The following is a 14760-nucleotide window of genomic DNA, read 5'->3' as shown; positions in this document are numbered from 1 at the left end:
TGACTTGGAGTTTTGTTTTTAGTATTTTCTCTGTGCAGCTTTCTAAGAATGTTGAAAATCAAATTAGATAGTGCAGTGTGCATGGAGGAGGATCAGGTGATGAATTCAGTGGACTTGGAATGTGCTTAAGTTTGTGTGGTCAGCTCTGCAAGTGGTGAGAAAGGAGAACATGATGAAATGGGTGGGGGGTAAGGTAAGTTAAATACTTACCTGACAAGCATCACAGATGAACTGGGAAGATTTTCTTCTTGCCAAGTTAAGGATCAGCTAATAGGTGCTTTGAAAACAAATTATTGGAAATCTGACATGCTGAAAGAAGTGTGTCAGTGTAAAGAAAATGTTATCTTTTAATTTGCATTGAACAACATCTTATGAGACCTTTCAGAGCTTTTTTTTATTTAAATGAATAAATATATTAATATAAATATTACAGGCCTTACTACAAGCAGGAGTGTGTGAATCTAAGTTAAAGCTTATCCACAGAAGTACAGTACAGAATGTATCTGGACTGTTAAAATAACAAACACCACATTTAATCGCAGCAGCTGTGTGTACATGTTGATTCCAGTTCTCTTTGCAGCTTCACCTTTTCTCTTCCAGGACTTTCCTCCTGGAATGCAGCGTGAGGGAGGTGCGAGTTGCTGTGGCCACAATCCTTGAAAAAACCCTCGACAGTGCCTTGCTTTATCAGGAGAAGGTCAGTGGGTGCCACCTCCTCTCCAGCCATCCCCTGGCTTGGCTCTCCCTGGTGCCTCTTGCTCTGTTTGCAGGCAGAGCTGTGTGAGCTCATCCTCCCTCTTAATTTCTAAGTTAATGCTCATCTCCTCCTGCCCAGGAGGTGTTTGAAACACTTTGGGGTTTTAAGCAGTAGACAGCTCTTTACATTAAAAATATTTTTCTTTTCACAGTTAAAAACTCTACATCAGTTACTGGAGGTGCTACTTGCTCTACTGGATAAAGATGTACCTGAAAACTGTAAAAACTGTGCTCAGTACTTTTTGCTATTCAATAACTTTGTACAGAAGGTAAGAAAACATTGTTTTCTCATGGCTATTTAACTTTTAAAACAGACATTAATAAAGCAGCTAGTGATCTTAATTCATAGCAGAGTTTGCAGCACAGTGAAACTCAAAACTTTTATTGGGAGTAATCAGGTTTATTTTGGTTTGTTTTTTAAATAAATGACTTTGAATAATGGATTAGGATAAAATCACAAAAGTATACCAGTGGAAGATGTCATTTCCAGCATCTGAATTTTGGTTGTCTGTTTTAAAGGGTGATATGGAGTTGTTCTTAAAAAAATTATATGTGTATATATATAAAAATCAAGCATTCAGGATTTCTATTCCATGGGGAGCAGAATAACTGACTGAATTTACTATTTCTATTTCTCTATTTTTTTTGCCTTATTTTTTTCTTGTAAGACATTTACTGTGCATCTGCTGATTCTGCTCTGGTTTGTGTCACGTGCTGTGTACAATGAGACAACTCTTAGCAGTTTATCTTATTGATCTGTGTTGGGATATTTTGGGGGTTTTAGAATGGAAAATGCAGGTTTTAGCCTGTGCATTTTACTTCTGTTCTCTTGAGCACTAATTCTTTGCCTGGAAGGTAATTTGTTGTTTTTGTCTTCTCAGCAGGGAATAAGGGCTAGCAGTCTTCTCCTCAGGCACTCTGCCCTGAGGCACATGGTCAACTTTCTCCTTGGCCCCAACAGGCAAAGCAATCAGGTACAGGCCATCCCCACGTTGTTTATGATGTTTAAATTATGAATAAATACTTTTCCTATGATAGAATAGACAAATCCTTCAATTATTCCACAAACCTCGTGCAAGTGTGAGCCCACCTATGTGTAGTTAGCCTGGAAATAACTGTTTTGGCAGAAGTAGGGATGATGGTTTTGATAATAATAAAATTTTTACCCACTCCAAAGTATTAGACCATGGTGGTGGACTGTAAGAATATTATTTTGGCTTAACGGAGTCAATTAAATAAACCAAAGTTAATTAAATGTGTCTTTGACTCAAGCAGAACCGCAGGTGGAGTTCAGCACAGGCACGTGAGTTTGGATATCTCCACAACACTGTAGCACTGCTTGTCTTGCACTCTGATGTCTCCTCACAAAGAAATGTTGGTAAGAATTGTGGTTTTGTCTTTTGGTGCCTTGGCATTTCAGTTACATTGATTTGGAGTAACTTAATATTAGTGAGGAAAATACAGTGATTTTGAATTTAAGGCAGAAACGGTTAATACAAGTTTGATTACTTCTGATTTTGCTGTAAATGTATTGAGTGGCAAACAGTATTTTGCGGGGAGGGAGATCTTGATCCTAACAGTTTTGTACCTTCTTCCCTTCCCCATGTGCCTAAAAGGTATTTCCTCATGTGAGTGATTTGAGCTGTGTTGTTGGCTGAACAGATTCCCAGGCAGTGTTTTGTTTAGACTTGTGCTGTCTCATGCTAATCTAAAGGGGAGTATTTAGACTAAGCTACTGAATAACAAACAATTAAACACTCTCCTAGTTACTTCTTATGAGAGGCAGAAACATCCACATAAAGATAAAAAAAGGAATAAGTTAAAATTTTTAGTTTCCTGAAGGAGAAATTTGGTGTTGTCTTTTAAAATAATAACTTAATTTCTGTCTGAGGTTGAAAGCAGTCAAAAATCAGAAGGTAACAGGAGAATTATAAATATTCTGGATATGATGAATGTGCAAGAGGGATTGGGAGTAAAACTAAAGCTCAAACTACTGATAGTGTGTGGACATTTTGCTTTGACCTTCCTGCAGTTCTTTTGTCTGCTGGCACTAAGATAAGTGACACTTCAGGGTGCAAGAGATTTGTTACTTGAAGTGGTAGCACACGAGCTATAAACTAGTTGAGATGAGTGTCATGAGGGATTTCATGGTGCCAAATGAGCAGCAGTGTCTTCAAGGTGTGCTAGAACAAACTAATCTATGAGTGGATTGTTTTTGTATTTGCTGTTATAGCTCCTGGTCTCTTTAAGCAGCGTCCACCTCTCAGCATCACCGCTTCAGGGCCACTTCTGGCACTCCATGAAGAAGTGGAAGCCTTGCTATTCCTGTCTGAGGGAAAACCCTACTTAATGGAGGTATCTGTTCTAAATTCTACCTTGCTTCAACCTAAAAACTTACCTGATGTATTCCTTTGACAAATCCTTTCATGAAAAACACCGAATATCCAACACCAGTGGCTGTTTTAGGCCTAAACAAGAAGACACCTTTAGTTTCTTGTCCTCTTCATATTCTAGTGTATCCCTAAGCTTTGGGGCCTGGTTTGATGCACATTTTACAAGGGCCTGTGCAGCTTTTTACCATATCAAATGCAGGTGCTATCTTGAGTTGGTCTGACTTAATGGATGATGCTCGACCCTTGGTGGTGAGCATCAGGAGCTGAAGAAGTGCTGTGAGAGCAGGAGTTCAGCCTCCTGAGCCATGCAGGCACTGGGGAAAAGAGCTGCATCCTTCCTGGGGAGGACAAACACTGCATTACAGCCTTGTTTTCTGTGAGGCAGCTGTGTGTGAAGGGAGTGCTGTGCCCACAGGTGATGCACGCGCTGCGGGAGCTGACGGGGTCGCTGTCGGTGCTCATGGAGATGGTGGTGTACTGCTGCTTCTGCAACGAGCACTTCTCCTTCACTGTGCTGCACTTCATCAAGGTACACACAAAGCCAGCACAAGCCTGTCCCATGGGTGTTTCTCCCAGCCTTTGGTCATCCTGTGTCTTGTGCCATCCCCGCAGAACAATCCACTTTGTTGGATTTGGAGGGGCTGTTGGGGTTTAGGTTTTTTTAGGCCTTTACTGTTAAAATTAATAAATTTTCAAAAATCTGTAAAGCTGTCTTGAAATTCTTTCCTTAACCAGCTTATTTTGCTATCTAAGTAACTTTTTCTTACATGCAGACTCAACTGGAAACTGCTCCTCCTCATGAACTGAAAAACATATTCCAGTTACTCCATGAGATCCTGGTAGGTGAAGGGTAAAACTTGTACAGGATAGATTTTTGTATTGATGTATAATGAAAAAAGTTGGGACTGCATTGATAATTTCAACATCCACATGTATTTTAATCCTTCAGACTGAATTTTATTACTTCCTAAAATCTGTCTTGATAATCCAGTGATACATAAAACTTCACTCTTACTTGTTTTGCATGTGGGGGTGGGTAAAACTATTCCATAGAATAGACTATTCCATACAGCATCACACACAACTTACCTAAGTTGATATTTTTCTTTCTTAACAGGTTATTGAAGATCCATTGCAAGTAGAGCGCATCAAATTTGCCTTTGAAACTGAAAATGGATTAATAGGCAAGTAAGCCAGTGGGTGAACACTCCTGTCTCCTGCTGACCCTCATGGTGGTAGAGGTTCACTCCATCTCCTGGTTCCCAATCCTCCTAAACTGTTCTACTTCTCAGGAAAAAAAAACTTGACATATTTTGTTTAGCCCCTGTCACTCCAAAAATGCTCTAAGAAAATCCAAAATAACTATTGGAATGTCACAGTGACAGCAAACTAGAAAGGAATTGAACAGGAAAGAGAGCTAACTTATTTAAATAAGGGGCAGATCAGAGTGTATGTGTAATGGGGAGGAAGAAAAGTACCTTTGATTACCATAATAGAGGAACTGTTCGAATTCTGTAACCTTAACATTAATTTTTATTTCCTCCATATCTCAAGAAGCTGCCAGTCTTTTTGTTTTGTCAGCACCCTGATTACCATAGAAAGAACCTGGTTCAGCCCAGCAGGATGCTTGCCCTGCTGACTGCAGTGGAGCCCCAGAGTGGGACAGGTGGCTCTCACCTGTTGCTGCTCCTGCAAAGTGTTGTCTCTCCATTAGATACAAAACTTTACTGAAGCATTCAAAGAGAAAAAATTCAGAAGTAAGAAGATACATAAAGAAATAACTTATTTCATGTGCATCAGGAGAAGCAGCTTTGGTGTGTAAATGAAATGTGGGGTTACACAGAGAGCCCCTCTGATGGGTTAGTGCAGCTGGAGCAGCTCTTTCATGGCTGTTTGGGTGAGGAGCTGCTTCAGATTGTGGCTTTCACCTTCAGTTATTTTGGATTTTGATTTAGGGAGAAACAGTATTTAGCTTTGTTCTTCATTTCTCTCATCAGTGCTCCCCTGTTTAGTAGTTTCCATGTGTGGCTGATGGCAGAGAAGGAAATATGCAGCACTGTAAGAGAATAACTAAGTGATTATTTTAATTTCTGGATAAATTGGTCCCACTTGGACCAATTCTGTGCTGTTACTTGAGCAATACATGACCTTTTTTCCTCTGCAGAGAAGTGCAAGTGTTCAATTGGATTTTTATGTTGAAGGCTTTGAGAACTGCCCTGAGGTTTGGGAGTGAAACTTGTAGTTTTACCTTGAAGTTTCCTCACAACAGCATTGAACAGCATCCCTCACACTGACTGGTTTTAATCCAGGAAAGGGAAATCAGCACATAATAGGTTTTGGTGCTCCTTAATAGGATGTTTGTGCATAATTTGTAGTACAGCAGTGCTGTAATTTTTATCATCTGCTCTGCTTCAACAGTATTAAAACTGGCAATTTGCAGTTCCCAAACAATTTTTGCCGGCTTTGGAGGTTTCACTACAGTGTTCTTTGCTGACTGCTATGGACAGAGCAACTTTTGAGTAGCAAATCTGATTGGGGCAGCTCCGTGGAAATCTTTGTGCTTCTCCTCAGTCAGAGAATTTTGTTCAAGAGGTGGGAATTCATGGCAGAGAAAACTTGCTGGTAGGAATGGCCTGGGGTTTTGCCTGAGTCTCCCATGGAACAGTTTCATGGCTGTTGAATTCTGCTATGCTTGTTTATGTGGAGAAGCTTTAAACATTCCTCTGGCTTTGCAAACTTTGATCCAGGTGGAAGCTGGTGATCTGGTTCATTTATGGGGGTTTCAGACAATTTGGTTTTTTTCCTTCAGACAAATGTAACCATAGTGATTATCTAACATAGAATGGATTATAGGGGAAGAATAACTGCATTAGGGCTGTTTAAAATTCAGGTACTGCATTTGAAAGATCAAAGTGAAAATGCAGCAGTTCTATTTTTAATCCAGTAGAGTTGTGGAAGACTCCAGACTACCAGCGCTTACAGCAGTGTGTTTAACACAAATACTCATGCTCACATCTGTAGAAACAAAATCTATTCCCTAACTTAAAATTTTAGCTTCATCTTTGTTTCCAGGCTGGCTGGTAGATGGAAATCTGGGTTGTGGTTTCTAATCCATGTGTTTCTCCCCACAGCCTTGATGCACCACAGCAACCACGTGGACAGCAGCCGTTGCTACCAGTGTGTCAAGTTCCTGGTTACCCTGGCTCAGAAGTGAGTAATGAAGGTTCCAGGCTTTAACCTCATCCCTGCCTTAGCTCCCTCTGTGACTATTGTAAAACCCACTACTCCTGGCTTTGATCAGTTTTAGCCTTTGTTACTGTGCAAGGTCTTGGTAGTACACGTGCCAGTATGAAGTGAAATCTTTACTGGTTGGTACCTGAAGGGATTTCTCAGGTAACAAATGGTAATTGCTGTTTATAAAGAAAAGGGCCATTCTGCACAGCAGGAGTCTGACATTAACACCAGATAAACATAGGGAAGCTGTTCCAGGCTTTTGAAATATTACAAGTCCTAAATTCTCTTTGTTTAGAACTTGGCATATGTCCCAATAAAGCATAATTCTGAAATATGTGAACCTGTGGGGTAGACTGCTTTGAGTATATTTTACTAAAATTATTGCTTTTGCTAATTTAATTATCAGCAGGGCTGTAGAGTTTAAGTCAGTTTGCAGTGATAACAGTGCACACAGAGGGCAGCAGTGCAAAGAGAGAGGAGTCTTTGTATTTTTTTTTGTAATTTTTTTTGTGTTGTCCAGAATGCCTTGTTCCTGACTAATGAATATAATTTCAATTCCCAAGGTGCCCTACTGCAAAAGATTACTTCAAGGAGAATTCACACCACTGGAGTTGGGCTGTGCAGTGGCTACAGAAAAAGGTAATTTGGCTGTAACAGGGAAATTGTCACTCATTTACAGCAATAATCATGGATGGATAATCTCCATCCTCTGCATGGCTCTCTGAGATGGCTCTAAAGACAAAATACTTCATTTCTTACAAGGACTACTTGGATGCAGCTAATCTGGTGCAATGCCAGAATTTCAGTAGCCCCCCACATGTTTCAGGCATAAATGCATTTACAGTGAATAAAACCAAGTGTGAATGGTTGCAGTGATTATTCTTTGCTATGTGGGAAGCTTTCAGTGCCACTGTATTCGTGTTGGGAGGCTTCAGCTTTTCTAAAAAAGCAGTTTTCCATTGCCTGTGTGTTGATGCAGGAGAATGTTTAAATGATTGGATTCCTTACAGAATCATCACAGCTTTGCACAAAGCACAGCTGCCGACTGATGCAGCTTTTCCTCCCACACGCGTAGTGTTTGTTCTTCCCTCTAAATTCAACATAGTTTGGCCAACATATCTTTCATAAATACCCAAGGACACTCTGGAAACGTGGAGCTCAGCAGAAGGTGGGTGCTGGTTTGCAGCTGAGGGACAGTAACCTTTGTGGCTGCATTTTAAGTGTCTGTGCCCCAGATCTCCAGCTCGCTGCCAGAGGGTTCAGGAAGCTTGTTCCAGTCTTAGTTCACCCACCATCACAAGTGGCTGAGGCTTTACACAAGTGAAAATCAAATGGCAAATGTATGGCTTTCTTGGCTTTTTATGCAGATGTCTGAACATTACTGGGCTCCTCAGAGTAACGTGTCCAATGAAACATCCACTGCAAAAACCTTCCAGCGCACTATTTCAGCACAGGTATGTGTCATCCTGGCAGAGGATGTTAAACTTGCTTACTTCTTTTCTTGGAAGCATCTTTGGGTTTGGCAGCTTTACTCACCATCCCTGCAAGTGTTCAAAAAATATGTGGATACAGCACTTGAGGCCATGGTTTAGTGATGAGCACAGTGGTGCTGCTGGTTTGGCAGTTGGACTTGATGATCTTAAAAGGTCTTTTCCAACCTTAATGATTCTTTGATATTTCAGTGCACTTCAGGCTGGTTTTCCTTTGGAAGCTCAGCCCCTGTGGTTGTTCCTGGAGAAAATTAACCCTTGAGTGATATTAGTGAATACTCACTAATGAGTATTCACTCATTAGTGGTAACTCAGCTGTCTCACCACTCGGCTGTGGTGACTCGGCTGTCTCACTACAGCAGCTATTACTGTTTTAAAACAATAATAATAAAAATGTTAAAAAATGTGAAATGAAGGGATCACCACACTCCCTGACACTCTCTTGGACTGTTTGCTACTCAGGACACTCTGGCCTATGCCACAGCCCTGCTGAATGAGAAGGATCAGTCTGGAAGCAGCAATGGGTCAGAAAGCAGCCCTGCCAATGAGAATGGAGAGAGGCACCTGCAGCAGGTAAAATGGGAGCAGATTTACCCCCTTACACCCCTGGTGTGTGCCTCTGTGGGGCAGCTGGTCCCTTGGGGTCAGGTCAGAACCATCACTGACCATACTGTGAACAACTGTGTATTTACAAAAGTGACTGTGTCCTTCTCTCCCTGTTCCCTGTGTGTTTGAAAGGGCTCAGAGTCTCCTATGATGATTGGGGAGCCTAAAAGTGACCTTGATGATGTTGACCCTTAGAGGAGACCCCTGTGAACACAAGAACCAGCTCAAACATTCAATGCCTGGTCCCTGCTGGAACTGGAGTCGTGTTGCTGATGCCATTGGGAGTCTGGGGGAGCAGTGGCTTCACAGGACCAGAGGAGATGCTGGAGGAGGTTGTTTCCCTGCAAGATAAAAGCATTTTTTTAGCCACAAAGGCTTCAGATCAACAAATGCTCTAGAAAACTGCATCTTCACCTGCAGTAGCTTGTGACAGTCCAAAACACCGAAACCAAGTTTGTCAAGAAGATTTTATCAAATACACAAACGCTAGTGGTTGAATTTTTATGTGAACATTAAATGAGTGAATGTAAAACTGTTGCTTTTCTGTGATGCTGCAAAAAAAAAAAATTTTTGGTTTTTATACAGGAAAAAAAAAAAAGAAACAGACTGCCCTTATGTATGGAGGGCAAATTTTTAATCTTTCTGATAATATTGAATAGGAATATTCAAATTTCTGTAAAGATGTGTGATGACTTACATTTCATTGTAAAATATTAGTTAAAGAATGGGTTTACATAAGGACTTCTGTATTTAATATGTCTCCCTGCTAATTTGTAAAGTTCTTGGTGAGAAAGATCAGCAGGATTGCTCTGTAAGAAGAGTGATTCCTTGGTAAAGGAGCTCTGGAATGAGTCATCTTTCCCAGTACCCTTCCAAAAACCCTTCAGACAGCTGGGAAGGGCAGTAAAAGAAAAGCTTTGTTCTCTAGGTATGCAAGCATTTATTATTCAAGGATGATGGTGAATAAAATTTAAAAAAAAAAAGAAAAAGTTAATGAGTAGTTTAAAAGAAAAAAGCACTTTAAGAAGGAATTCTGTTGCAGTTTTACTCATTACATTTTTTTAACCTTTGGAGACATATTGAATAAAATGTAGTCTCAGTCATGGATCTGCAATCACTTGCTTATGCTTTGAAATAACTGAGAAAGTTGGTATTGGTTGTATATGATGAATAATTCCTTGAGTGAGCTGGGAACACTGTTGTGCAGATTTTAGAGCAATTTTAACACGGGGAAAGAAAGAATTGGCTTTGTTTGCATTTTCACTTGACCAGGCAACGTTTAAAATATCACAGCTCTTTTAATTTCCTCACAAATAACTGGAAACCAGTTGGGATGATTTGAGCACAGTTTTGTTTTCCATGTCAAGTGCAGTTCAGTGATTGCTGGCTCTGGATTCGAGCTTCTTTTGTGCCAACTAACTTCATCTTTTGTACATTTTGTGTTTGTCACATTTTCTGCACTGCTTTTTGCCTTTATTTATGGATTCTGCCTTACTTTAAAAAAATTATATAAACAAACATGCACAGAAACGGGGGACATCTTAAGGAGTGCCTGGGTACCTCCAGAATAGACAAATTTGCCAAGTTAAAGGCACAACCAGCCAAAAAGTGCCTTTTTTTTGTTTCTTTTCACAGGCTGCTGCCAGAACACGGAGCAGCAGACAGCTTTTCACTGTTGTGCACTAATATTGAAAGTAACCAGTCATTTCACTGTTGGAAGGAACCACGGGATGGGATGTCAGCTGTACAGCTTTGTAACTTATTGCGGGGTAGGATGGATTGCAGGGAGGCACCACACTGTCTTCACAGACACAGGGCAGAGTTAGCATTTTGTAAATGTTTCTGATGATGTGCTGGGACGTTTTAAATGTGACGCGTTTTAAATTAATTTCAAACTAATCATTTCTTACAGAACCCCCCCCTTCCTTCCCTCCTTCCCCCCACCCCCAAATGCTTTGGTAATGGGCCATGAATCTTCCCAAGGAGTCAGTAGACAGCGGTGATGGGAGAAGCTGGTCATGTTCCCATGGGTTGGCACCACTTGTCACTTCAGGTTCCTGTTATTTCCTATGGAAACAACATCCTCGCTAGCCGTAGGCCCAGGGAAGCCTTGGTGGGAATTGCATCAGGATGGCTCATCACCACTGTCTACTTGAAACCAATACAAACTTTTTCACCCTTCTGCTCACGCTTGTACAAAGTCAGTGGTTATCATTTGCAATAAGATGATACTTGGTCACTTATTTTTGTTTCCAGCTGCTGTCATTCAAACCTGCTGAAGATTATTTTTTTGGAAAATAGAGTTCGACAAAAAAAAAAAGGAAAAAAAAAAACCAAACTAGTTTTTGTGTAAATTGTGATGCATTTATATGTTGTAATTTTTACTGCCAATCTTTTTGGATGAAAATGTTTTTATACAGCTTACAAAATGTTCAGTGAGGAGCAGCCGCAGCCTGCCTGTGAGCACTCGGGGAGATATTGTCCAATTAATGCATAGACATTTGGCACTGGAAAAATAGGCAGTCTTGATGAACAGTCTTGGGATTCCTGGTCAATGGAATAAAGTTATTCCTTTCACAGAAAACTAGTGTAATCTTTAGACTGTGCACACACTGTTGTACTCTTGTCTTGTTGATCCTCTTACCCTGAACCTCCCCAGGCCAGCCCTGCAGATGCTGAGCTCCTCAAGGGTGCCCTGATTGCTGCTTTGGCTCCTGTCCAGAGTCAGTGGGAGCAGCTGAGTGGCCCTGGAGCTGCCCTGCTGTACATCCTTATGCCACGGCGTGTGCTGGGGCTCTGTCACATCTGCACCTCTGTGCAGCTTCTCCTGCCCTCAGCAGAGTGATTTACCCTGGCCACGCTCACAGTGGCGGATTAGAGCGGATTTTGTGTGTCAGATGTGAGATTTGTGGGCGAGCTGGGTGTGAATTCATCCTGCCTCCCACAGGGGCAAGGGCCAGAGGGGTGCACACACAGCTGGTGTTCCATCGCTCACTTATTTGGGAACCAGGAGGGGCAGCCGGGCTGCCATGCCCCCTCTGCCTTTGTCCCCTGCTCTAAGGACAAGGACTTCCACTTTTCCAGCCTGACCCAGCCTCTGCTCTCCCCTGCTGGTCCTGGGAGCATGGGCTGGGCATTGCCAAGTGCTGCCAGGACTGGGATCAGCAGCCCTGGGATCAGCCCTGCCCTCCTGGCTGTGAGAGGCTTTTCCACCTACCCACGTACAAGGCACAAAGCAAGGGCTAATCTTTTAATATTGTTTCCTTCCACCAGGCTTATGAAGGCTTGAGCTGAGCTGGGGAAGCTCTGTCTGGCTTATCAGGCGTGGAACAAGCTCACACCTTGTGCTGGACCCTCCCCTCTCCCAGGGCCGGCAGCAGAGCTGAAATCCTGATGTGTGTTTTGAGAGGTGACAGCCCCAGGAACCTGCTGAGAAATCACCTCGGTGTCAGAGCTGTCCAGGAGCTCTCAGGCTGACATCTCTTTTTTCTTTTCTGCCTCTTTGTGCAAAATTCAGGTTCCAGCTGAATGAAATTATGGGCTGTAATTATGTCCATGTTATATAATTACATGTTTAGATTAGGGTTGGGCTTTTGCCCGCTTTAGTTAACAAGTAAGAATTAGTTTCAACCTTTCAAAGTGCTGTTTTGTGCTGGGTTTGCCTTCTCTGCCAATTAAAGCCAGAGTAACAGAGCTGCAGGGGGCTTTTGGATGGGGAAAAACGCCCAACCCAGCCAAGTCTGACAGGTTAACCTGGAGCTTGTGGTATCAAACTGTGGGGGTTTTTATGATCTGTCCTCAGATAACACCACAAAAATTACACATTGTAGCACCAGGAGGCTGCTGAGCACTGAGAGAGAAGTGAGACCCAGCTTTGGTGGCTGCTGGGGCTTCTCAGCCTTTCCCTGCTCTGAGCCAAGCTTTGTCTCCTTCCTGGGGCTCCAGCCCTTCCCAAGCGAAGGAACAGCAGCAACCCAAGTTCAAGGGCACATTCCCAAAGCTGGCTGATGTTTGTTTCCATAACTGGGAGCGTTTCCCCTGCACCGCTGTTGTTAAAACAAACTCCTGGTCTCGTGAGTGTGGGGACAACACAGCCCCAGAGCACAGCCCAGCTGTGGGCAAGGTGTCTGTGCCAACTTCCAAAGGTGCCAGCTGCCATCCAGGAGCACCCTGGATCAGATGCCACGTGGGGCTGCTCACTGACAAAGCAGAACCCCTGCTGGATGGGTCCCTTCCCTCTCCCAGACCAGCTCCCCAGGGGGATGTCTGTGAAGGCAGGCAAAGGACCACAAGAGCACAGGCCTATGAATTTTATTTTAAAAGGACATTTATAAAATGCTCGTTTATAAAACTCCAAGTCAATATTTAAGGTACAAATGTAAACACTAAGGTGCTATGAAAGATTTTTCTTCATTCTGGGGTTTTTTTACAGCTTCCTACAGTTCTATGTGTCTTGGGAAGACCTGAAACTGTTAACACATAACACCAGCAGATCATTAACTTTGACTCAACAACAAAAAAAGCACTAATGAAGCAGTAGCTGACTGTAGCAATGCAGATAAAAATCTAATTAACCAAGCAGGCTGTTTAAACTAAAGCCCTTACACTTGACTCAAAAGTAAAGAAATCTCCTAGGAATACCATTAGGCAATTATAAAACTGCCCCAAAATGGCTAAACTAAGATTTTCCAGGTGCTAAGCAGCATTAGCTGACAACTAATGAGCAACTAAGCAGGAAAGGAAGGAGTGATCCTCACAACACTTTCTTCTTTAAAAAGTTATTTTTTCCTATGCTGGGTGACAACACCACGGCTTGTTCTGGCAAGGCGTTTATAGGAAGATCCAGTGCATGGCAGGGAAAGGATTCTGGGAGGACTCCAGTGATGGGACAGGGCTCCAGCTGCCTGGGGGATGCTTGGAGGGCTCTTGCAGAGCCACCCTGGATGCTGGCCCTGGATCCTGACCCCGCTGTGTGCAAGGGGGTGGCGAGTTCGGTCATATCTGCATGTCAGAGCATGGATTGTTCTGGAAACCCTGGGAAGACACCGAGCCAGGGACACACCGGTCCAGCAAGGCCTCCATCCCTGCTGTGCCCCAGGAGCCTCCCCTCTCTCAGCCCCCCCTCCGGCCGCCCCCGGCAGCAGATGGCCACGGCCACGGCCCTGCTGCTGCCAGGGCCAGCGGCGGCCACGCAGGAATTGTCCTCAATGTGTGCTTCCATGGAGCCCTGGGACAGCGTGCTACAGCCTGTCAGCGTCCAGCCATCCCCACAGGACACTGTCACCTAACGGGGGGAGAGGTCACCATCCATGGCTCAGCACAGGGCTGCCTGTCCCCGATGGCCCCACAGCTCAGGGTGATGTGACTGCTGCCACCCATCCCATCACAGCTGGGGACAGCAGGGAGGGCTGCGGTTGGGACAGCCACACCCAAAGCCATCAGGGTGGCAGAGGGACATGCAGACACAACAGCAGGGCAGAGGAGCACGGCCCATCCCCATCCCTACCTTGTCCTCGTGTTCCAGGCCCGTGTGCTCCTTCAGCCGGCACTCGAGGCTGGCCCTGGGGCAGCACAGGGCGTGTGCCACCGCCTCTGTCCTGCTGGCACAGCGGCTGGGCCCCCTCCCCAGCGCCTCCACGGGCCTGCCACCAGCACCCAGCACCACGGATGGGGCCTGGAAACTGCACCCTGCCCGGGGGAGAGGGGATGTGGGCACAGGGCAGCCATGGCAGCATCCCAGCGCGCACAGTGAGGCCAAGGATGTCCCAGAGAGCCCTGAGCCTTCCCCACCCTGTGCACACAGCACATGCACCCCTTCCCTGCCACCCCAGCAACCCTTTTACCCCAAATCCCAGAGTGTTTCTGGTAGGAACACCCTTGTCCATCAGGCCCAAAGGTCCAACCCCGTGTGTTGGGTGTTACCAGCCAGCACGTGTTCTCCTGGGGAGCACTGGGCCCCCTCGGGCCCCGGGGATCCGGCCTTGGTCCGGCACCCAGCCCTGGGCCACGTGCAGCACCTGGCGATGGCATAAACGCCCTGGCCCCCGCTGTGGGCCACGCACTGCCTCTGCCCGTGCTTGTCCTGTGCATGGGCACACGGTGTCACCGCGGGGGCTGGGGGCAGCCCTCCGAGCCCAGCGGGCCTCCAGGGACAGCCGCTCCGCTCTGCTCTGCTCTGCTCACCTCCATGCGCTCCCCCAGCCGGCCGCCGCTGTGGGAGAAGCTGGAGCAGCTGAGCATCTCCTCGGTGCTGGCGCAGCGAGCCCCGGCCCTGGAGCGCC

At 44.6% G+C, this 14760-nt stretch overlaps 2 protein-coding genes across 2 annotated transcripts in view; one reads left to right on the top strand and one right to left on the bottom strand.

Moving 5' to 3' along the window:
* USP24 (ubiquitin specific peptidase 24) overlaps window positions 1–9077 on the top strand; it is a 47760-nt gene extending 38683 nt beyond the window's left edge. Inside the window, exons 55-67 of the mRNA XM_031058550.1 lie at window positions 601–697; window positions 909–1025; window positions 1638–1730; window positions 2032–2134; window positions 2990–3111; window positions 3565–3678; window positions 3923–3988; window positions 4267–4333; window positions 6281–6359; window positions 6947–7022; window positions 7751–7837; window positions 8336–8446; window positions 8612–9077. Coding sequence (XP_030914410.1) covers window positions 601–697; window positions 909–1025; window positions 1638–1730; window positions 2032–2134; window positions 2990–3111; window positions 3565–3678; window positions 3923–3988; window positions 4267–4333; window positions 6281–6359; window positions 6947–7022; window positions 7751–7837; window positions 8336–8446; window positions 8612–8674 — 1195 coding nt within the window. The 3' untranslated portion in view covers window positions 8675–9077. The remainder of the gene's footprint in view (window positions 1–600; window positions 698–908; window positions 1026–1637; window positions 1731–2031; window positions 2135–2989; window positions 3112–3564; window positions 3679–3922; window positions 3989–4266; window positions 4334–6280; window positions 6360–6946; window positions 7023–7750; window positions 7838–8335; window positions 8447–8611) is intronic.
* A 3838-nt stretch (window positions 9078–12915) lies between these two features.
* Window positions 12916–14760, bottom strand: part of PCSK9 (proprotein convertase subtilisin/kexin type 9) — a 5218-nt gene continuing 3373 nt past the window's right edge. The window contains exons 7-11 of the mRNA XM_031058549.1: window positions 14663–14750; window positions 14402–14561; window positions 13986–14167; window positions 13542–13763; window positions 12916–12948 (exon numbers count right to left, since the gene is read on the bottom strand). Coding sequence (XP_030914409.1) covers window positions 12916–12948; window positions 13542–13763; window positions 13986–14167; window positions 14402–14561; window positions 14663–14750 — 685 coding nt within the window. The remainder of the gene's footprint in view (window positions 12949–13541; window positions 13764–13985; window positions 14168–14401; window positions 14562–14662; window positions 14751–14760) is intronic.

The sequence above is a fragment of the Geospiza fortis genome, unplaced genomic scaffold (assembly GCF_000277835.1).
Source record: "Geospiza fortis unplaced genomic scaffold, GeoFor_1.0 scaffold396, whole genome shotgun sequence".
Taxonomy (NCBI): domain Eukaryota; kingdom Metazoa; phylum Chordata; class Aves; order Passeriformes; family Thraupidae; genus Geospiza; species Geospiza fortis.
Note: the sequence above shows the minus strand (reverse complement) of the source record. Positions and strands in the feature narration are given on the sequence as shown.